The 24789-nt window shown below is 40.4% G+C and overlaps 1 protein-coding gene across 1 annotated transcript in view; it reads left to right on the top strand.

Annotated features, from left to right (window-relative positions):
• The window catches only part of SLC9A3 (solute carrier family 9 member A3), a 115876-nt gene that overhangs the window by 66521 nt on the left and 24566 nt on the right, over positions 1–24789 (top strand). Inside the window, exon 4 of the mRNA XM_086472482.1 lies at positions 23429–23731. Within this exon, the coding sequence (XP_086328608.1) occupies positions 23429–23731 (303 nt within the window). The remainder of the gene's footprint in view (positions 1–23428; positions 23732–24789) is intronic.

Below are 24789 nucleotides of genomic sequence, written 5' to 3' on the forward strand. Positions count from 1 at the left end.
TACATGTATGTATATACAGTTCTGGACCAGGGCATTTCCTACTGTATCTGTGTTGATAATGAGTGTAATATATGTAACCAACGTACTTGCACAGTATAGTTCTGATTTAAGATTCAAGACACATGCACACTGACCAGCCTTGCACATGCTTTTTAAGTTCACTTCGTCACATGCTCTCCTCCTTCTTTATATGTCCTTAATAGATGACATCCTGAAAATAATCTTTTAATAAACAGAGATGCAGAAGATAGAAGGAGTGGCAGGAAAGTCTGCCACAGAAAAAGCCAGACGTGAGAGGGGATCAGAAATCAACTTCAGAAGCAAGTAGAAGAAAAGGAATAATCAGTTCAGGAGCTAGAAGTGGGCAAGAGAATAAATAGTTTAAGCTCTGAATATTGTAAACGATTTTTTCTGAGGATATTTCTGAGGCCGTGCCTATTGCAAAAGAACCCCAAAACAAGTATGCTTTTTACTTGGGGGATATCCACTGCATGCTTCTATACTTGTTTAAAATCCTAGGAGATAGAGATTGTATTTCTGTTTTGATTGGAGGTTATGTTGGGGAACTCGTGAAATTCCTACTTGTGGGTTAAATCCTTTTGTGTGCCGTAACATTTTTCAGAAGGATGGTTAATTGCTAGTCCCAAAATAAAATTTTAAAAAAAGCTGACAAAGCAGTCTTTCTGTCTGTTTAGCTCCCTGAACTTGCTCAATGTGGAGCAGGTAGGCAACTGGAAGAAACAGTGGGAGAGTAACTATGAACAGGAATGAGGAAGGGTATATAGCCCTTTCATTATCTGCGAGTCAAACCTCTTGCCAACTGTGTGTGTTGGTATAGTTTATGCTGAGTCTAAGAACGCCACAAAAGCTTTTTTTAATGTCTGCGTGGTTGCACACAAATTCTAAAGGCTTTTATATTAGAAATTTAAAAGTGGGAGTGAAATTTGAATCCAGGGCAGCTGGTAAACCCGTCTTCAGTAATGCCACAATGCTTTGGAGGAGGAGGAGGAAGAAGTGGTTCAATAAAAATCAGTGAACACTTAGGAGAAGGCTAGCCTAACGATATCTCAAAAAGATACTCTGTCAGATGGACTTGTTGGGTCCATCAGCTCTTCAGACCTCAGGAGGACATCAGCTGTAAAGCACTCGGTATCTCTAGGCTAACAGAGGTACGGTTCCTACAAATGTTCTAGTTTCTGCATGCCCAGGCCCCTTAGTATTGTCTCAGACTGCTCTGACAAAGGACCTCTTCAGAGTATTTTGTTAACACAAACAATTGCTGTGGAGAATTTTAAGCATGTTAGGGATGGGCTAGGGAAGGAGCTGTGAAATGCAGGTCTAACAACCCATCCAATTTAGACTCCTGGGGCAATATTTTCTTTGAAGAAATCGATACTCCTCCCTCCAGAGCAAACTGTCAAAACAAAAGCCCACTTGACTCCCAAGTTTCTCCTGGCATTTTAGCACTAGTGAAAAGTGTCAATTACTTGGAGAAAATAATTTTAGGATATTGTTTTAATAAAAGCAACGAATGTGAATGTGAGAATAGATTTTCTGTTGGTGATTCTTCAGTAAACAACATCTTTAGGAAGAAATGTTGAAGGATACTTAGCAGAATTTTATTGGAAGTATGAACTGAAAATGGAGTCAGGGACTCAAATGGTGAGGATACTACCAGACCCTGCAGAGCTTAAACTACCTTGTCATGATTGTAGTGCTTGTTAAAAGCTGCTTTCATTAGCAAGTGCTAATATGAAAAAGGATTTTGAATTGTGGCTAGGAAGTCTGGACTTGGCTACCTTCCCCCATATCCTGAACAAGATAACAAGGGAAAAAATGCATCTTTTACTTTTATTGTGAAGTCAGTAGAAGCTGGAATGGGTTGGCAGACTTATAAGGGAGGCATACGCATTTCCTTCCCAGATAGAGCCTTTTGTTATCTGTCTTAAAAAATGTACATAGAAATGCTATAAATTTGTGCTGCCAGCTGTATGTGTAACTGGAGTGTCTTCATTTATTAAGACGCTGTATTTCCTCTTGCAAAATGCTGTTTAGAATACCTGTGAGCTAGAAATGTTAAGTACTGTAAAATCTCTGCCTTCTAAGGAAATACCTTTTGTATGCAACATTTTAGGCAGCTGAAAAGCACATTTCCATCATAGAATAACAGCTTACATTTCCAGTCCTAGGAATAACTGTGTAAGCCATGTTGTTATTAGATTTATGACCTGTAAATGGATATCTATTTCCACATTTTATTTCCATTTTACTCTTGTACCTTACTCCCTTCTCCTGTCCCTCCTGCCTCCCTGAAACACACATCTCTTTTTCTCCCCCCTCCCCCTCCAAGTCTTGCAAGTCTCAAGTCTTAATTATTTAGAGTAGGCAAGAAGATATCAGGACAGTATAAGTCGACAAGATTCAGATTACACCCCTGACGAACAGCAAATGTACAATGGCAACTTGCGTGAATTACATAAGAAAACAATGGCATTTTGAGCATGGCCCTGAATTGAATACAGTTCAGGCATGCATACCTGAGAAGGGATCTCTGCAGTCAATTACTTTCAGGCACCTGTGTGCAAAGTGCTCGGTGTTCTCTGTAGAACAATGGAATCCTTTTCATGCTGTAGATTTAGGATTGTTGAAACCATTGATTTAGTGTCTTCAGAGCTAAAGCCACTTAATAGTAAGAGTGATCTACAAACCCCTGAAGTGACTGTAAATCTCTCATGGGGCCATGGAGCAGACCACAGGCCTGCAGGTAATAAGTGCAAGCAGCAAAGCCTTTCAGGTGTACACAGGCTCTTCAAGTGAAAGGCTTTGGAGGACCCCTTTGTTTTTGTAGAGATGCTTAGCAGGCAAGCTGGTATTGGCAATCCTGAATTATTACTTGAATCTGGCAGTAAGAAGGTTGCTTTTCCAGTGGTTTTGACTCATACCACCAGAAGTCTATCAAAAGCCGCGTGAGTTTCACGACCAGTTTGCTTAAAGAAATGTTTTGAATTCAAACACAAAGCTTATTTTCTCCCTGTTTACCATGTTTTAATTGCTCTGAGGTAATGGGGTAATGGATTACTGAGTTCTTCTGTACCTTCTGTATGGCTTGTTCTGTTTCGAGATGAAGTGTTGAGTCCAAAGTCAGAGAAGAATATTTCTTATCTGAATATCCTTTTTGCTGTTTCAGGAAATTATCTCTGATTTTTCTCATCTCTCTGCAGTAGTGCGATTAAACTGGTGTCCCAAAGAACTAGGGACTCTAATCATTCTTCAACTTGCTGACAAGTGGTACCCGTTTTAAATTACAGAACATTAAAACAGCCTCAGTAAACTGCAGAGCATGGCTGGTTGGCTGTGTTGTAATATTTTGATTCCTTTTGTAAAACAGCTTACAGACTATTCACCCCTGTGAAAGAAGTGACTTGATACCCAATTGCCTGCTATGTAAAGCACTGTAAAGTCATAAATACTGAAACTACAGGCTGGCAAGGAAGAGCTGACCGAGATGGAATGCAAGACCTCAAGTGGAAACACTTTTAACTAAGGCACGAATATTTAATGTTTATTATTCATGGAAGAGGAAAACTGGAAGATATTCTGGAAGACCTATGCAAAACGGGGTTTTCTAGTAGATGGATCTGGAGAGTTTTCTCCTGCCAATAACTGAAAGTAGTAGTCATCATTCTGGATTCACTAATATGTGCCTGGGTGAGTTCTTCTGCTTTTATCTATTGAAAGAAAAAAATGCCTCAGCCTTTTGTCAACCCCTAATGTTAAAATAGCAGTAGTCACACACTAAGAAAGAAAATCTCCACTTAGATTGTAGACTGACTTGCAAAAACATTTAGTTACAATTTTCTCTGCTTCAATTACAGTTTTTTAAAAGTGAAAAAAAAAAAAAAAGTGGAAAGCGGAAGCTTTATGGATTTATTCATTTCCAAAAGTTGGGCTTTGAGGAAAATGTTAAATATTCAGAAACCTGTAAGGCCTTGAGTCAATAAGATTTCAGAACGAAAATCTCCCAGGTACAAACAGATCGTAAACTGATGGAAGGACTTGTCTAAACATAAACCTGATTTTTGTTAACCATTTTATCATAGTTAAAACATTCAAACTCCTTTATTAAAATGAATATTATTACATTGTTTTGGTGGTTTAATAGTATTCCAGGGCCTAGGTGATGTAGGTTGATATAAAATGGCTTTTTGTTAATGTAAGTACATCAGTACTAACAGTTGTGCCTGAGGTATAGTTGTTATGTGATCATACATAAGACTAAGTATGGAGATATTACAGTTCTCCTACTTCAGTGGAATAGCAGTACTGATGAATATCTGGTTGTAGATTTTCAGGCCTTGACAGCTTAGACATATGCTTAACAAATTCATTTAATAGTTTGATTTAGTGGTTTAAGTGGTTACAATATTTATGCCAGAGTGAAAGAAACACTGTTTGAATGCTTACTCTTCTGTTCCGATGCACAGTCTAGGGTTTAAACTACTATAGGACTTTGTTTGAATTAAGTTGCCAGATTTTCCACTGAAATAGCTCCGGTCCTCAGCTATTCCGTCCTACTTAGTTCTGGGGATGACTTTGGGACGGTAGTGAACTGGGGAAAAATCATCTTTCAAATTGGGTCAGTCAGTGATAAGTGTCTGTGTTTAAGGCTTAAAGTCAGTGATACACTGCTCCTGTGATGTAACTGTCTCTGAAGCTGATGGCTAGGGAGAAAGAACACAGGAATACACACATAGTGTCCTGTAACACAGGCATCACTGACATTTTGCTGGACAGGGGTTCTCCTACAGAATTCACAAAAGCATAGAATCACAGAATGGTTGAGGTTGGAAGGAACCAACCTCCCTGCTCAAACAGGGTGGCCTGCAGCTGGCTGCCCAGGATCATGTCCAGAGAGATTTTGAGTATCTCCAAGGATGGAGACTCCACAACCCGTGTGGGCAACCTCTGTCAATGCTCGGCCACCCTCACAGTGTAAAAGTGTTTCCTGATGCTCAGATGGAACCTCTTGTGTTTCAGTTTGTGCCCATTGCCTCTGGACCTGTCACTGGGCACCACTGAAAGCAGCCTGGTTCTGTCCTCTTAGCACCCTCCCTTCAGGTATTTACACACACTGATGAGATTCCCCCTTGAGCCTTCTCTTCTCCAGGCTAAACAGTCCCAGCTCTCTCAGACTTTCCTGGTACGTGAGATGCTCCAGTCTTAAACAACTTCCTGGCCCTCTGCTGGACTCTGTCCAGTATGTCCATGTCTCTCTGGTACAGAGTCCAGAAACGGACACAGTACTCCAAGCGTGGCCTCACCAGTGCTGAGCAGAGAGGAAGGAGCACTTCGCTCGGCCCCTTTGGCAGTACTTTGCCCAGTGCAGCCCAGGATACCAGTAGCCTTCCTTGCCACAAGGGCACATCACTGGCTCATGTTCAACTTGGTGTCTGCTGGGACCCCCAAGACCTTTTCTGCCAAGCTGTTTTCCAGCTGAGTGGCCTGCAGCATATACTGGTGCGTGGTGTTGCTCCTCCCCAGGGCAGGACTTTGCACTTCTCCTTGCTGAACTTCCCAAGGTTCCTGTCAGCCCATTTCTCCAGCCTGTTCAGATTCCTCTGGGTGGCAGCATCTGGATGACCTGTCAGCCACCCCTCCCAGGTTTGTGTCATCAGCAAACTGGCTGAGAGTACACTCTGCCCCATCATCCATATCATTAATGAAGATGTTGAACAGGACTGGGCCCAGTACTGGCCTCTGAGGTACACCACCAGTTACCAGCCTCCAATTAGACTTTGCACCACTGATCACCACCCTCAGGGCCCAGCCACTCAGCCAGTTTTCAATCTACCTCACTGTCTGCTCGCCCAGCCCCTACAGCAATGGCTTGAGGGGCTACAAAACTCTTATTGGGCACGATGTCAAAGGCCTTAACGAAGTCCACATAGACACTATCCATGGCTCTTCTTTCATCTAGCAGGCCTGTCATTTAATTATGCAAGTTAACCAGGTGGATCAAGCATGAATTCCTCTTCCTGAAGCCATGCTGACTACTCCTGATGACTTTCTTATGCTTCCTGTGCCTGAAAGTGGTTTCCAGAATTAGTTGCTCTGTCAGTTAGACCTGCAGACCCTGGTCTTTGGAGTAGCAGTGTTCATATATGGACGGACCTTCATCCACATCCTACCTGGTCAAAGAAAGCACACTTCTGCATGCTGTTTTGATGGAATCAGTGTTCTTTGATTAACGGGAATAAAATCACATGCTAATATACAGAGGAGAGGAGAATACATGATGGCCATATGGTGGTCGTAATGGTCATACCATCATGAATTAAAGAAAGGAATGACAAGGCACCAGCGTAAAGTTCAGTCCTGCTCTATCCTGGGTGCTTTCTGATCAAAATGGCTTCAGTTTTCTGATCCAAATGGCCTTCACTCATGTCACCCACTGTTCTGCCTTCTCTTAGCTGATATACTATGAGTCCCAACTCTCATTTTAGACAAACTATTCTCCAGGATGAACTGATACTCTAATGAATAATATTACTTCATGGGAATGTGCAGTGAGGTCTATTAATTTAGGCTGCATGCACAATCTTTCTAGTGTAACAAGCTGAGTAAAATAGTCTACAAAAAAAAATTATCAGTACACTGATGATTGATGAAAAAAGTAGGATAGAAAGTGCTGTGAGAGAAAGGGCAGGATGGAAGCTACAGATCAGAGTGCTATTATGTATGTTGCATAAAAATGATGTAATGAGATTGTGAGGGGAAAAAGAGCAGAAAGTATGTACATATTTACATTCCATGTCTAACAAATAAGGGTATTAGTTTCTTATTTTCTTAATTTCTGTTGTTTTGTAATCATAAAGAAGATAAACATATAACTATCATCACAGGTTTTCTGTTAACATATCTTCCATTCATCGAAAGGCTTTTGTTGTAAACTGCTGCCTGACAGATTCTATCAACATGTCCGTTAGTCATAATCTCCTACCATCAACTGCGAATATAAGATTTTTTTAGACTTTGCTCTATAGAGCTTCACGAGGATAGCTTTTTCTCTTGGGCAATCTGCCTCAGAGGGACTCAGCGAGTGGCTCTACATGTTGTCCTGCAGAGCACAGTGTATCACAGAGAATGTAAAAACAACACGCATAGCAAGGCTTAGTTTTATCCACACTAACAAGGCATTTCCTAGGCAAGATGAATAGTCAGCATCACTTCTTTCTCTTCAATGTTATGCTAAATATTCTTTCAAATCAGGGAGTCACCTTTCTGTCTGCTCTCAATAATCCTATAAATCTTCATTTTGTCTGGGCTTTTTAAAGGTGGATTATATATCTGCTAGTTGCTGCATTGCTGCTGATCTGTTCATGAGTATACCTAACAGGTTTAGAAGAAAAGTACAGTGCAGCTATCCACAGTTGCAGTTTGAACTGCTTTTCTATTTTAGTATTTACCTTATTTTTTTCCTTTTACTTCTGTGTTCCACAATCATGCAGCACAGTCTTGTGATTCAAGACAAGAATGAAAGATAGGCTGTAAAACAAGGAAGGTGGTAGCTCGCTCAGCCCAGTTATTTAAGTAGTTGCAGAGCATCCGTGACAGAGCCTGAAACTTGTATCCTGTAGTGGTGAAAACTTACATTGCTTATGCAGCAAAAGTGTCTGGAAAGAGAAGGCTGGGTTTGTTACTTCCTTCTTGACAATGTTTATAAAAAAGGTCTGCACTGTTCCAAAATTTTTATTAGAAACAAAGAACATAGCAAGTTCAGAAACAACACTTTTTTTTTTTTTCTTCACAGCGTGAGGAATATGGCGTTGAAGTCAGTGAAAGATAAATGCTATGTAGTTCACCTTCCCCCACTCAAGTTAATTCCATTTTCAGACATTCTTTGATCTAAGGATGAGGTTATTACACTTCCCATAAGTTTAAAAAAAGGGCTGTCGCAGTTACCGTGGAGTTAAGGGGAGCAGCAATTCGCTAGTACATAATGCATTAATCTTATTTGCAACCATACGTTCCCCAGCATTTCAGTAAACAGAAGTACATCTTGTTTTCATGTCTTGAATACTTGTACCGAAGAAAATGGTAATTAAGTGAAAAGCTAAAGCTTTTTGCTTTGAGACAAAACTATTCTTTTTGAGCACTCAATAAAGCATCTTGATTCTTCATCCTTTCCTAAGGAATACAACATAGCTGACCTTACTAAAAAACATCATTTTCAAGGCATGTTCACTTGAATAATTGTTTGGTGTTTGAAAGTATGAGGATGTAAAAACAGCAGGAGGAAGTATGAAGTTTCCTTCTGTTCATTGTGATTGAGAAGTAAAGATTAAAACCAGTCCAAGATAAACCTGCTACTGTAGGTGGAAACTCAGCTTGTGTTTGGGCACTGAAGCTCTTATGTCAGGAAAGACCTACCCAAAAGTAAGGATGAATGGTCTGTAGCTATATTTTCCTCTCACTGGCTGGTGTAGCATGTGTTTGCTGTCATATGGTAGAGGATCCCAATGTGTGGAAAGTCAGTAGAAACTTGTCTATAGGCCCTCATCTGATGAATGTTTTGTGATTATAGTCAAATGAAGCAGTATTACAGTCAACAGTAGTGTTCATGCTGTAGTGCCTAAAACACAGTATCTATACCTGGGGCTGAAAGAGGCATGGTGAAGAGCCCCATACTTTGGGAACTCCTTATCAGTTAAGAGTATGGTGGAAGTACAGATAAATCATCAAGTAGATTCAGCTGCTGACAAACTAAACACTCATAACCAAAATGAAAATAGTAACATATATCCTGTATATCATATGATTACTTAGGTGCTAGTGAACATAGCAAGAAGCAGAGAAACCATAGATTTAAGGAAAATTCAGCTGAAACTTGGCTTTTGTCTTGACATTTGTTCATCTTTTTTTTTATTTTTTCCCCTCCATATCAGGACTACCAGTATATTCAGGTACAGGATTTCAAGAGATTAATGGAAAAAAACATTAGCAGAAAATGATGAAGTTTGGCTGTTCATAACACTTTCTGGTTTAGAACAAAAGCAGGTCTAACCTACCTGCATTTTTTATTTTATACTTGATATAAAGCAGTGTTAGTTCAGCTAGGTCTTTCTCTCAGGTCGATGCTTTTCCACTCAAGCATTTTTTTTCCAGAACCTATCCTGTCATTTAAATGTATATGAAGATAAAATCATAGAATAGAATCATAGAATCATTTTGGTCGGAAAAGACCTTTAAGATCATCAGGTCCAGCCATTATCCTAACACTACCAAGCCCACCACTAAACCATGTCCCTCAGCACCATATCTGTACATATTTTGAACACCTCCAGGGATGATGACTCCACCACCTCCCTGGGCAGCCTGGTCCAATGTCTGACCACTCTTTCAGTAAAGAAATTTTTCCTTATGTCCAATCTACATCTCCTGTGGCCCAACTTGAGGCCATTACCTCTTGTCCTGTCATTAGTTTTGTGGGAGAAGAGACCAATACTGGCCTTACTATGTCTTCCTTTTACGTAGTTGTAGAGAGCAATAAGGTCTCCTCTCAGCCTCCTCTTCTCCAGGCTGAACAACCCCAGTTCCCTCAGGCACTCCTCACAAGACCTTTTTCCAGACCCCTCACCAGCTTCATTGCCCTTCTCTGGACCCTCTCCAGAACCTCAACATCTTTCCTATACTGTGACGCCTAAAACTGGACACAGCACTCACGGTGTGGTCTGACCAGTGCTGAGTACAGGGGCACGATCCCCTCCCTGCTGCTGCTGGCCACCCCATGGCTGACACAGGCCAGGATGCTGTTGGCCTTCTTGCCCACCTGGGCACACTGCTGGCTCATGTCCAGCCGGCGGTCAACCAGCACCCCCAGGTCCCTCTCTGCTGGGCAGCTCTCCAGCCACTCCTCCCCAGCCTGCAGCGCTGCTGGGGGTTGTTGTGACCCAAGGGCAGGACCCGGCACTTGGCCTTGTTGAACCTCATACAATTGACCTCAGCCCATCGATCCAGCCTGTCCAGATCCCTCTGCAGAGCCTTCCTGCCCTCCAGCAGATCAACACTCCCACTTAATTTCGTGTCTTCTGCAAACTTGCTGAGGGCGCACTCGATCCCCTCATCCAGGTCATTGATAAAGATATTAAACAAGACCGACCCCAAAACTGAGCCCTGGGGAACACTGCTTGTTACCAGTCGCCAACTGGATTTAACTCCATTTACCACAACTCTCTGGGCCAGTTTCTAACCATCCAGCCAGTTTCTAACCCAGTGAAGAGTACACCTGTCTAAGCCGTGAGCTGCCAGCTTGTCCAATGGGATGCTGTGGGAGACCGTGTCAAATGTCTCACTGAAGTCCAGGTGAACAACATCCACAGCCTTTCCCTCATCCACTAGACAGGTCACCTGATCATAGAGGGAGATCAGGTTGGTCAAACAGGACCTGCCTTTCATGAACCCATGCTGGCTGGGCTTGGTTCCTTGCACTTTCCATGTGAGCGCACCCAAGATGAACCGCTCCATAATCTTGCCCTGTACCAAGGTCAGGCTGACAGGCCTGTAGTTCCCTGGATCCTCCTTCCAGCCCTTCTTGTAGATGGGCATCACATGGGCAAGCCTCCAGTCTTCCAGGACCTCTCCCGTTAACCAGGATTGCTGATAAATGATGGAGAGTGGCTTGGCAAGTTCCTCTACCAGCTCCCTCAGCCATCTCGGGTGGATTTCATCCAGCCCCATAGACTTGTGAGTGTCCAAATGGCAGAGCAGGTCATTAACTACTACTTCCTGGACTATAGCCAAGATGCTACACTCATCCTTTTAAATTACGTCTACATATATAATTTTTTTTTTTCAGTTATAAGCTTTCTCTCCCATATGATTTATCTGCGTGTAAATAATTTAACTCCCTTTACTGGACGTGACCTGGCAATGCTTGCTCGCAGCCCAGAAGGCCAACTCTATCCTGGGCAGCATCAAAAGAGGCCTGGCCAGCAGGTCAGGGGAGGTGATCCTCACCCTCTTCTCTGCTCTGGTGAGACCCCACCTGCAGGGCTGTGTTCAGCTCCAGGGCCCCCAGCACAAGAAAGACAGGGATCTGCTTGAGCAGGTCCAGAGGAGGGTCATGAAGATGATCAGAGAGCTGGAGCAGCTCCCCTGCGAGGAATTTTTTATAGTGAGGTTGGTGAAACACTGGCACAGTTTGCCCAGAAAGATGCCGCCTCCCTGGCAGTGTTCAAGGCCAGGCTGGACGTCGCTCTGAGCAACTAGATCCAGCTAAAGATGTCCCTGCTCACTGCAGGGGGCTGGACTAGATGGGCTTTAAAGGTCCCTTCCAGCCCAAACCATTCTATGATTCTACTGAAGTTTAGCACACATAAATGTGGTGATAGAAGACAAAAAGTGGCACTACTGTGCGTATACCAGGTGTAACATTTGATTCATAACAAATTTTTAATGCTCTCCAAAAAATAATTTTTGCACAGATGTTTTTAGAAATACATGCAAAATCTTTATCCCATGTCAGAAGGGATCTGACCATATAAAAGACATTTTTGTATATAAAGGAAAGAATCCTATGCCAATATGACTTTGTACTGTGTGTCATGTTTAGTCCATGTGTGTGACATTCTGGGATATTGGTTTTTAGTTAGGAAGGGATTTGTGTCTGGTTTTTCCCTCCTTTTTTCTTGAAAGAAGCAGTCATCTTCAGTAACTAAAAGGTTTGTGTTGTGGGCTACTTCAAACACTGTTTTAGCCAGCTGTTTTTTTCCCCTCCTTTTTCTTTCTTCACTGTAGAAAATCAGTTTAAACTAATCTCCGTGTGAATTTCCTTTTGCATGCTAACCTTTCTCATTTTCCCTGTGTATGCACTACAAAATACAAATGCATAACTGAAAACACAGCTGTATCGTCATCACCTTCCTGCTCCGTTTTGAAACATCAAACCTATTTTCCATGTACTACATTTTGCAGTATAAAGACACTACTTAAATTACTGTTCTTCCTGCTGTTATCATTGTGTACTTCACCTCTGAAATGAGATAATGAAGGTGTGAAAGCCAATGTATTAGTTGATCAAAAAAGCTGTAAGGACAAAAATCAAAAGCCATGTCAAAGCATGATAGCAGTATCTCAGAGCCATTTGCAAGAAAAGATTAAGTTCCACTTTGCTCTTCTTAAATCTGTGGAAAAATTAACCATGTACATAGATGTCTGAGCAAAATTACTTCCTTTGTGGGCAGGAATGAGTGCATTCAGCAAGGAATCATGCAGTGTCTTCTGCTCTCTGTTGCCTAAGACAGAAACTCCCAGGCTTGATTGGTAAAAATGTTGCTTTCTTAACCTTCTGTGGAACAAACCAACAGAGTAGTGTGCAAGTGTTGCAACGTCAGAATCCTTGCCTCTTTCTTTCACATATGTCACCTTTCTCAAGTTCCTTGCCCTCTTCTTTCCGAGAGCACTTCTTTCTAACACCACTAATGTTAAAAGAGCCACCCTGTCATTAAGTAAAACTCCACAAGGGGAATTGTGTATGGAGAAACAGGTGAGTGACAAGTGATTTCGCCAGCATCCTTGTAGGAAAAAGGCTCTACTTGCTTCTCCATTTCCTGACAAAGCTTTGGAATCCCAAATCCTTCACTAAGAAGCTTCCACAGCCCTGTAAAAATCTTAGGAAAAGACTCTATTCTTTATCTGCTGTCGTTCTGGACACGTTAGGGCAATAGGGTGGGGTGTGTTTATCTTAAAAGTGTTTCTAATACGTTAGTTAAAAATATTCTTTTCTAGAAAATCTAAGATTACCAGATTCCTAGCTCATATAAACAACATACTTGAGTTTCTGAAATTACGTACAAGAGTTGTAATCCACCGTGAAGCTCTTTTACCAAGCTACTGGAGCCTTTCCTCCAACATGAGACTGGCAAAATTTTGAAGCCTTGCAGGGTGGACAGTAGCATTCACTTTCAGTGGAAACTAGCTAGGTATGTTTTCTTAACTTCTCTCAAATTAAGGTTGTTTTCAGTTTTAAGCAAGAGCTACTTGACATTTGTGATTTTTGATTTTTTTTTTGTTTTTTTTTTTGGTCTGTAGACATCACTGGTAAATTTGCATACCCTAATGCTTATTTGATTTACTGCTGTCATCAGGAATACTTCCACTATAATCGCAGACTATTCCAGCTGTACTAATTAAAATCTTGCCAGGGTGGAATGTAGGGGGCAGGAAGCAAGGCAGTCTACCAAGGCTTGAAAAAAAGTGCTTTCCTACCCCATGACTTGGAGCAGCCTTCGTAGCTATTCCTCCAGGCCTTCAGGCTTCAGTTATGTCCCTCATGCCCTTCCTAATAGGCCACAGGCCTTACTGTGCCCTGCAAGAAGCAGTACAGGGGAAGAACAGGATGTCCGTATAGTATAAGGAAATTTTCAGAGTTTCAACTTCCTATTAGGATTTGTTAATTTACTTCTTCTTCATCATCTTTTTCTTCTTTGTGCAGTGGACCTGAACCAAGGAGAAGAACTGTTTCTGGTTTGTGTGCGGGTTTTGATAATTCTTCATGCATTTATCACTGGACACTGGAACAAGTGTTTCCATGTATTACTAGTAATCCATTTCTTTGCAGTTCTTTATTGATATGAGCAAAATCCAAAACATTCCCAAAGGGAGGCCTTTTTTAGACCTCTGGCAATCATTTTAGTCAAAACTACCTTACTGATCAGAAAATTACCACTAATTCTACTTACAGTTATTGCTGACCCTTTTACATGTGATTGGAAGAGGTTGTGACAGAAACATGCTATTTTTATTCTTTTGTATACATGGTAGCTCTAGTATGTAACACCATTCAGCTGTGCTTCTTTGAATTTGTATTAAGTATGGAATATCATGTACTGACAGCATCCCAAACTCAGAAAACTCGTGGTAACCCTTAACTGAGTTCAGTCTATGAGGAATATTAACTTGGGCAAGAAGATTGTCCTTCAAACTTAATTCTAATACCTTTGCATAGGAAATGAAGCAGTTTTATGATACTTTCACTGTCCTGTTTTATATCCTCTACTATACTTCAAGGTGTTTCTAACGTGTACTTTGCTCTCATTTTGAAATATTATTTTTGACTGTTCCCATTTTTCTTTCAGTGCCATTCAGTTCAGTCAGGGCCAGATGCTACCACACTTGCACTGCAGTGGGACTGCTCCTTCAAAAAAGAACTATTTGGCATAATTATGATAAACTGAACCTGCCTGTTTAAGCTTCACTATGTTCTAAGTGCTTAGAGGTAATAGTTGCTTACTCACACACTTCTTTGAATTTGACTTGGGGCTATCTTGTTATGTTATGACCTATCAACTGGGAACCTTGACCTGTATGTTGGTTGCATTTTTAATTGCTAACATATTTTGTTAATTGTTCACCTACAAAGAACAGCGACCTAAAATCTCCTGTTTAATGAGCTCATTACAATGCTGTACACTTTGTAAATGGTGATCATTACATATGTGACAAATAAAGAAAGCTTTCTTGAGCTGGATGAAACCAAACTCAAACCAGTTTACCTAAACAAGTTAAATATGAAGGACTTTGTGCCTTGCTGAGGAAAAATATGTCCAAGATTAAATATGAATACTATTAATAGTCATGTTCATGTAGTATATTTTAAGACAATACTCAAGGACCTATACAAAAAATGGCTTTTACTGCTTGTTACACAATGCACATATATTATATCTTTAGGTCAGTTATAAGATACCTCTGAGTTTTTTTCCAACAAATGTTTCAATTTTTGCTAGATTTGGTAAAAACATAAGGTACTGGTTAATAAAATAATTTAAGATTTGCCTAAGTAATATTGTTTAGAAGAAAATGGTAAAAGCTTTTTTCTTTAAGGGTTTTGTACCATTTGTATATAAACAATTCAAAATGGCAAATTCAATTCATTGGACGTGCAGAATACCATTGTTGCAAGGTCCACAGAGCAGAGTCTAAAGGACTATAAAATATGCTATCAGTCTCCTGGCGAGGAAAAAAAACACAGAGCGCACTTCGTTGATAAAGATTAGAAAGGCAAATACAAGTAATAATGATCAGCCTCAGCCATGTCAAATCTTCTCAAGCACTTCCTGGACAGAAAAGCAATTCCCTAATGCTTCCAATCCTTGCTTCAACAGAACCACTCTTAGAACAGAATGGAAGATTTTTTTCTTTTCTTTGGTTTAGGCCTAAATTCATCTGTAAATAAGACAGGGGGTAGATCAGTTACTGGGCGGGTAAGGAAAACACAAGAAAAAGTATGAAACTGTAAGAAGGTTATTTGTGGAAGCCACTAGAGGTGACGTATCCTGCTGAAGGTTTCTGATGACACATTTCCCTGGGTGTTATCAGTATTCACATAGGTCTGGCTATTGTAGTAGAAAAAACATACCATGAGGACTAGGGGAAGGGATGATAGACAGTAATACCGAGGGTGGTTTCACTCCAGGACCAATGACAAGAATTTCTACATGAGGTTGTGAATGAGAAGAGAGGCACACATCTGTATGAAGTGAATACAGGATGACTGTGAGTCACCAGTGTGATAATGAATCCAGGATGTAGCTGAACTATAGATTTTGGCAGCAAATTATTAATGCTGTTGGACCTGCTTCTACTGTGACTGATGCAGAATGCAGTCTGTATTTCTGAGGACTCTGAATCCACAAAGGGGAACTCAGATTAAAGCAGACAGAGAGAGCTGAAGACTGAAAATAAATGGTTTAGTTTAACAAACCAAAAACAAGCAACAAAAAGACGGCATGTTTCTCTCTGTTTATATATTGGGGAAATGAAGGAATTTTTTTTATATGTTGGGAAATGAAGGATTTAACATTAAGGAAAAAGAACTATTTAAGAAAATTTGTATCACTGTCACAAAGGAAAATTGATATAAAATAACTCTGAAGAAGCTCAGGCCAGAAATTGAAACGAAGTCTGTAAGTATGCAATGAGGGCTGATGGTGTGCCTTCACGTAGGCTTAGCTGGAGCAAAAATCCTCTGAAATGAGGATCATTAAACATGGTGGTGTGATAATGGAGGGCCTGACTACACAACCAAATACTTCTTCTAGTTCTTATGGTCATGGTTAAAATTCCTAGATCCTCTGTGCAGGCTGCATAAGCCACTGTAATTAGTTGGAAGGTATGCCTACAGCTATGCAGGCAAGAAATGCTGTGTTTGGTAACGTGGGAAGGGCAGAAAACTGATGTACTCAAGTCATGAAGGCGATCTTAAAAAAGAGATCCATTACAACTAAGGTCAGAGCACAGGGATGCAAAACTGGTACATCACGTGAAAATAGTAAGAGTTACAAGGATAGAGCAGAAAATGAAAGACACATGAGTATAACGAAATTAAGACTAGGAAGTGCAGGAAGTTTATTAGAGAACTAGTAGATAGGCAGGACTGTTGAGAAGTAAAGGGAGCCCATAAATAAACGTAAAAGAAGTAAGCGGAAAATGAACTTACCAGAAGAGCATGCTCTTGAGCAAATATACCAAATAGATAGCAATTAACACCAAATACTTAAGGACAAAGAGCAAAAGCTCTGAGAAATTTGAGATTAAAGCTGTGGAAGTATAAAGAAAGTTGCCCATCAAACAGAAGACAAAATGAGTCAGGAGTGGAAGAGAGCTACCCTTCCTTAAAAAAAAAAAAAAAAAAAGTAAAACAGTAATGGTTATTATTGTTAAGTCATTTTCTAAACAATTGCAGCAGTGACGTTTCCTTAGGGGTTTGTACTGTCCATTGTTTAAGAAACATCCACTATTAGTCTGGACCAGGTGGCGTGCAGAATGGAACTGCCATACATTGCCCTCAGTATCATGGGAGGCTCAAAGTAAACACTACAGGCAGATAATAAAACTCAGGGATGATATGAGACTGTTAGTAAACCATGTGTTAGAAGTAATTTTAAAACAGTGATTGTTCAGCTGCTTTTCAGATGTTTCAGAGGTCAGAGTATCTGCATCTCCTACATAGACAGCTTAATGAGAAAAAAAATTGTCAAACACTAAGAATCTAAAATAACTTTTTAAAGGAGTTTGCAGACAAAAGAAAGAGGGGAGAAAGGATTGAAAATATACACTTCTCTGCCCCAACGTCTGCACACAGTTCCTGCAGCATGAATGCTGCAATCTCTGCCCAGGAGCTTGCGTTAGGCATGCATTTCTACACCACTGCTGCTTCTTTTTTGGTATGGCAGATGCAGCTGGTTAGCCTGAGCTGTGATCCACTGACTGGCTACAACTCGTACGGGGAGATATGGGGCAAGAGAGTGGCTGGAGATGCCTATCTTTTAGGTGTGGTGAAAGCAAAATGATCCCTTCTTGAAAATGCATGCTCCTTGATCTATTTTAGACAGTGTGGTCATTCCCTTGTCAGGTAGACCAACATAATAGGAATGGATTGGGACTTCCCAGAGGCTTTTGGACTGCAATAGTGCCCAGCTACACTTGATCAATTTAGTTCACAAACCGGTATTTGATGATACTTTGAGCTATTACACAGACAAGGTAAAGCAGATTTTTTCCCTGGGTGCTATTGGAATATATTTCATATTTACCATTTTCTTTTAAGTAATAACATACATCCGCAGAAGACACTACTGGAAAAAAACCCCGCAGAAAGGGTAGAACTAAACAGTTTTAGATAGAATTCCCCCTCTATAATGCTAAGGAGAATGTGAACAGGTAGATAAGAAATGAAACAAAAATTTCATGCTTATCAGTCAGAGTCGAAATGCTGGAAGATGTTCAGAAGAAAGATTTCCCTTTAGGCAGAATATTCTTTTTGTGGAATTTAGTCTTGCCTTCTCATAAGTAGCTTCTATGTTGTGCTGCTATAGGAACCTGATTGTATACTGCCTTGGAGATACTACTATTTGCATCTCTGTAAAGTAAATGTAAAGAATCATGAAGAAAAGTTTTCGGCATTTTGTTCTCACTTTAGTCAATGGCAAGAGTTCTCACCAGTTACAGAGAATCAAGTCTTGGATCTCAAATTGGAAGCACTCGTGGTGGGTGAAAAACTGAACATGACCCAGCAGTGTGCGCTGGCAGCCCAGAAAGCCAATGGCCTCCTGGGCTGCATCCAGAGCAGCGTGGGCAGCAGGGCGAGGGAGGGGATCCTGCCCCTCTGCTCTGGTCAGACCCCCCTGCAGGGCTGCGTCCAGCTCTGGGGGCACCAGCACAAGACAGACACGGACCTGCTCGAGCGGGTCCAGAGGAGGCCACGAAGATGCTCAGGGGGCTGGAGCAGCTCCCTGTGAGGACAGGCTGGGAGAGTTGGGGGTGTTCAGCCTGGAGAAGAGAAGGCTCCGGGGAGACCTTGGAGCGGCCTTCAGTGCTGAAAGGGGCTGCAGGAGAGGTGGGGGGGGACTCTGGATCAGGGAGGGTGGTGATAGGGCGAGGGATAACGGTTTCAAACTGAAAGGGGGGAGATTTAGATGAGATATTGGGAAGAAATTCTTCCCTGTGAGGGTGGTGAGGCACAGGCACAGGTTGCCCAGAGCAGCTGTGGCTGCCCCCTCCCTGGCAGTGCTCAAGGCCAGGCTGGATGGGGCTGGGAGCGACCTGCTCTGGTGGGAGGTGTCCCTGCCCACGGCAGGGGGTTGGACTAGATGATCTTTAAGGTCCCTTCCAACCCAAACCATTCTGTAATTCTATAATCTATGCTTTCATAGAACTATGGAAATAGTAAGTCTGAAAGAAGAGATGGAAAATTTTAAACAATCTGAATTATTTTGTGATTCCTTGGATTTTATCCAAAGATACATAGAAAAGAAACTTCACCAGAGAACCACTAGCATTATTATAAGTCAGTTCTCGATTTTTCTGGATGGCATGTTGCATACTGTGCACATACAGTATGTTTTGTGATTGACTGGGACAGTGATATTAGCTGAAAAAATTATTTCAGTGTTCAGGGCCTTGATTTTACACTAATGAAGTTAATGGAAATGTCATTAGTCACTTTATATAGTGTTGAAATGACCACATATATCCTAAACTTTAACAGTATATAGATATATAGTTTCAGATTTTTATTTTTGCAGCGCTGTATTTTCAAAAGCTGGAAAATCTGTCTTGAATTTTTCATTTCAGCTGGAAAGCACTAAATTCTAGAAGTCAGTCATTGAAATGGTTTGCTTGATAAGCAAAAATCAGTATGCATTAAAACCAGGTGCTGTCAGAGGTAATTTGGAAAAAAATACTGGAAGCCCTACTTCAGAAAACATTTTTGTGTGTGTCAATTATTAAGTGCCTTGACCATGAATTGTACATTCTCTCTTCTTTGTTATTCTTTTATTTATTATTCTTGCTATTTTACCAGTCCTTTCTGTCTTCATTTCATTTAGTGAATGAGAAAAAGGTTATTCTGTTGAAACACTTGTTACAAAGCAGTTGTGGATGGCCTTAGAAAGCAACAGATAGTTCACAGAATGCTGTAAATTTCACTGAAGGATTTAACCTGAGTTATTGCATTTTTAAGAGGTGACAAAAATAACTTACTTCTTAAAGTATATTTCTTTCTTTGAGTCAAAAGAGACTAGTTCCAACCATCAAATCATAAATTGCTAATTTGTTTTGTCTTTTTCGTAAGACACACAAAATGTCAGTCTCTTTTCTTGGATCTCAAAGGAAGGGTCAGAAAAAGAATTAACAGGAAGTTTAGACTACGTAATTGTTTCTTAACTTTGTAGAAAGCTTCTAATTCAATGATGCTCAGCTTGAATTTAAACACAGTTTACCCACTAGCCAGTCCAACCCACTTTCAAGCCAGGTTTAGCACGTACTGGATGGAAAGCATATGTTTAACTTTTTTACTAATACTGTGCCTAGACTTACGTAGATAAATGCTAAATGCTAAATATTAAAATTTATAAATCACAAGACTGCCCTGTGAACTGTTATTTCTTTTATGCAGTGGACTGGCTACAATTTTTATTTCTCGCTCTTTCTCTCTCCTTATTAAAAGGTATTCATGTACTTTTCATTATTAACAGCAGTGAAAATAGACTTAATTTCATCTCTGGATCCCTCACAGAGTAGTTAATCTGAGCAGCACTGCATGCTGTCCTTCCTGATATTTCATTTCTTTCACAACAGAATCAAGCTAAACTCTTTGTCCATTATTGCTGGATTGTCTTTATACTCCTCAGTCAGGTGAAACACCTAGTCATGCTAGACATTTAGATGTCATTAAAGCTTCTAAGTCTTCTACGTTTTCATGGGGATGTGATTCATTTTCTGGGACTATTTCTGGATCTCTCCTAAGCAAGTAAAGGCAAACTTTATGAAATGAATGTACTATCATTATGTCAGTTTGTAACACACTCAGCATGTATTAGGGATATAACTTCAGGATAATGTTTTGTTAAAAAAACATTAAGGACTGAATCTGGAATTAATCTATCTCTATCAATTTCTAGAAATGTAATAACCACTCATAATGCACAATCTTGATTGAATGTATTTTGCGCATACAGCCAGAAAAAAATTACCCGTCACTGTAAGTGCAAATATGAACTTAAACATTGATCTAAATTACAATTACATCTTAGTCTAAAGCGATTTCATTGGATTTCATCAGTTGTGATAATACATATTTCTGTGTCTGTGGACACTAGGATTCTGCTAATCGTATTGCCTGCTATCTGCCTGCAGAGTTAGCTAGGCAGTTACCCTAAGACAAATACAATCTAGTGTTCAGATTTTGCTTGTGCCAAATGCAAAAAAGAGAAGAGACTTCTCTAGAACCCCGTTTCATGCAATAACTTTCCTGTCCACAGCATGCATTCCTAAACTAACAGAGGGGAAGAATTTATTGCTGGTAATAGTAAAATCTAGCACAGATAATCAGTCGATTTGAGCTAAAGGGAACATAGACAGATATGATGTAGTTGATTCACTGAGAACATGCGACTTCTAGGAGGAGACAGTGTTATAACCAAAATTAGCTTGGCTTCCCAGCACTTACTGCAAGAAACTGATTTTGGTTGTAAAGGTGAGAATTCTGCAGAATATGAATTTTTATGTGGACATCGGGTTTTTTCCAAATGTGTGGTTCTGAAAAGTCTTCACAGGTTCATTTTAAATTTTTAACTTTAACATCTTGTAGTCATGGCTTATCTGCAAACATAACAGTAGGAAAAACAGACTTGGGTTAGTAAGACTAGCTCAGCAACATTCGTTTTCAGGGACAAGGAGATAATCCCTACTCTGCGAGGTGATAAATTAGTTGATAATTCACTGACTGGAAATTCAAGGAATCAAGAATGACCAGTAGGAAAGACTTCTGAGAAGTTAAATGCTACGATTTATACACATGGAATAGTAGTTAGTTCAGGTTTTTTAGTGTGGGTTTGGTTTTTTTTTTTTTATGCAAGCCCAATGGATTTTGTTATAAAAAGAGGAAACTAACTGGGAAAAAACATAGTGCTCATTTCTGTGAAGTATTATTCAGCTATTGATTACATGACACAGATGACAGACAACTGGCGTGGTTTAGCTGTCTTCACTGAATGCAGTTCACTTTCATGTGTGATCGCTGTTGTATTAATCCCACTCTGAAGCTATGTTCTGACATGGCTAAGTTTTCAAGTCTTGTCTACAAACACTTAGGAACATCTACATTCATGCTCATTGTTGGTATAGGCAGGCCATTGTCATTTTTCCTTCCGTGTTTTCTGTTCTGATGAGGCCATCAAGGATATACCACTAGTAGGAACCATCTTATTGTGGGGCTACTATAAAGTTGAGTGATCTTCCAATGTTGCCTGCATAGGTGCAGCCAAGATGAAGACAGACAGTTCAGGAATGGGGCCCTTAAAACACTCTAAAAGGTAACTAGTAAATGTTTGACCAGGACAAATACTTGGCTGGGGGGAAAAACAATGGTCTTCAGTAAAGAAACATGGTCTAAGATCTCTGCATAGTCATGGGAAAGATTCTTCCACTATACCTTAAAAGTCTGGAATTCTTAATGATGGCTTCTTGTCCAAACTAATTTTGAGCTAACTTGCACTGTAAAAGCTTTGACACAGTTCTAGGCTGATGCTCAAATCAGGAGAAAATTGGTGGCTTTTAGTGCAATTTTCTTCCTAAAGTGAAACTCATATTTTCAACACAAAGCTATGTAAAAAAAATCCCATTTATTGGGTCAGCATCACTAAGTGCCGGTGTTCAGACCATCTATGACACATCAATATTTAAGATAATCTGAAGGAAAACCTCCCAGAAATCCCAAGAACGTCAATTAGCACGCCTGTGCTTCCTTATTATCAAACACCTTTTCCACCTAGTCTTTTCTGATGTTCCATCTTTCTTTGTAGACTTGACTTCTCTCAGTTCTCTCTGCTTTTTTTTTTTTCTTTTACCTGATACCTAACAAGTGCATTATAAATACGTGTTGCCACATATATTTGCAGTCTTACTTGTGTTTCTGTCATCTTTAACTGTCCATTTTTTCCATCTTGGCCTTGCCATCTTTCTGTCTGTTTAGATTCACTCATAGCACTGTAATTTTCTCTGCCTGTAATTATTGGCTACTTTAACAGCCTTACCGCACTGTACCATTACATGTTTTTCTATAATAGATACCACATATTGTTCATCTTCATTAATAGATTTGGCATACTACTGTAAGATACAGATTTTATGACACTGTTTATACAAAAGAAAGTAGCCTGTTGCAGAACCATTTCCCGTGAATATATCTGTATATGAAGGTGGCATCACTAAAGCCCCCATTCCTCCAAAAAGATCTGAATTAACTGAAATCCTTACTAGGGAGATTTTGATGAAAAGGTCAAAAGGGATCTCCCATGATATCGGGTCCATTCTGCTCCTGCTGCAGGCTACGTTGTCATATAATATTCTTCAGAAATGTAAAGAGAGTTATCTTGAAACTAGTTCTTCTTTCAGCATTCTTCTCCCATCCTCCAATAAACCTTCTAGTACACTGGTAATTTTTAAAGACAAATGTTGGGAGGTCGGATGTGTGTTTTTAGATACAAAAATAAACCATAAATTCATACATTTCCAGCACTTCTACCATTTCTTTCCAGTCTTGCACTTACTGCTTTGCACAGAAGACTATCTTTCCCTAAGTAGATCTTGTATGGAGAAGATAATCCGATAAAGGAAATAAATGTCATGGTTTCATATAAGTTGAAATATGCTGGATAAAATCTGAAAATCGACCTTTTAATTTTATTTTAGAAGTGGCTGGGTTCTGACGCTGTCTATATCCCATGCATTCCATACATGCTTTTAGGTCTAATAACAATGAAAGGAGGAAGTGTGTGTGAAGCAAAAATTGCCAGCTAACAGCAGTTGTTGCTCAAATTGTTTCTCCATTCCAATTCTGACAAACTATTTTTGTCTTTCCTTGCAGTTTTCCACTTGTCCCACAAAGTCACTCGGGTGGTTCCAGAGAGTGCTCTGCTGATTGTTCTTGGTCTCTTCCTTGGCGGCATTATATGGGCAGCAGATCACATCGCCTCCTTCGCCCTTACACCAACTGTATTTTTCTTCTATCTGCTGCCCCCCATTGTTTTGGATGCTGGATATTTTATGCCAAATAGATTGTTCTTTGGAAATCTTGGTTCCATCCTTCTGTATGCTGTCATTGGGACAGTCTGGAATGCTGCCACAACCGGTTTATCTCTCTATGGTGTCTATCAGACAGGAATAATGGGTAAGTTTGGTCTGCGAAGACACACTTGTGATCGCTACTATATGCCAGCTGTTAGATGGATGATAGTTTACAACTTAACAACTCTTTTCAGCAGAAAAATCCAATTTTAATAGGAGAAATTTGTAATATTTTTACCAAATTCAAGAATGATCTGAGAAATCTTCTCTGAAGCAAGCACAGAAGGGACTTGAACCTTCTTATTTCCCTGTGTCTCATATTTCCCTGCTCTAAATGTGTGTGAACGCTCTCAGGGTAAAGCTCAGGATTCATCCTGCTAATGGACACTTGGACAAAAATACACTCTGAAGGGCTTGTTTCTTTCTGCTGTGACAGAAGCTTTCAAGGTCACTGTGAAATGGAACTGTCTTCCTTCAGTCAGCTTTAATATATAAAGTAGGCAACATTTGCTGAGTGAATACATAGGCATGACATCTCTGGTCTTCTGAGGCTGGAAATTGTAACTGAAGACTTACAGAGCCAAGCAGCATGTGTAAGACGTACCCTGTCTTAATTCTACTGCAATATAAGGGCATGGGACTGCGAGAAGAGGCACAGAGCAGCGATTCTTAATCTCCTCAGCTGGTGTGGTGTGCACATGAGCAACACACTGCCACCTGAAGAACAATAATTAATGTTTTATGCAGATTGCATGTGTTTTGAAACAGGCATCCTAGCTAGTGTCTGTACTGGAGAAGCTCAAGAGCCCTTCTAGGACAAAATTTTCTCAGGGTGGTGAGTTCTAGAAAGCACTTACAGGGCACATCTGCTGAGAGCAGTATAGCCACAGCATGCTGCTGTGCCTGTGCACTCTGCCCATCTGTTCTTAGCAACCAGCGCTGAGATCCTAGACTGAATGAGTGGCTCTAAGACCACAAGGGGTATGTCGTGTTGTATGACAGGCTCAACAGCTAGTCAGGGGGCTGTTCTCCAGCCACTGTGATGCAAGATCGCCTCGGAGCAATCCATTTCAGTCCAGATAAAAAGAGTGCCTCAAATGCCAGAAGTTGTAGACGTTGCAGAGAACATTTGTGCAATAAAGAATTAAACTATTAGCTGAT

This window comes from Leptosomus discolor, chromosome 13, assembly GCF_034619465.1.
Source record: "Leptosomus discolor isolate bLepDis1 chromosome 13, bLepDis1.hap2, whole genome shotgun sequence".
Taxonomy (NCBI): domain Eukaryota; kingdom Metazoa; phylum Chordata; class Aves; order Leptosomiformes; family Leptosomidae; genus Leptosomus; species Leptosomus discolor.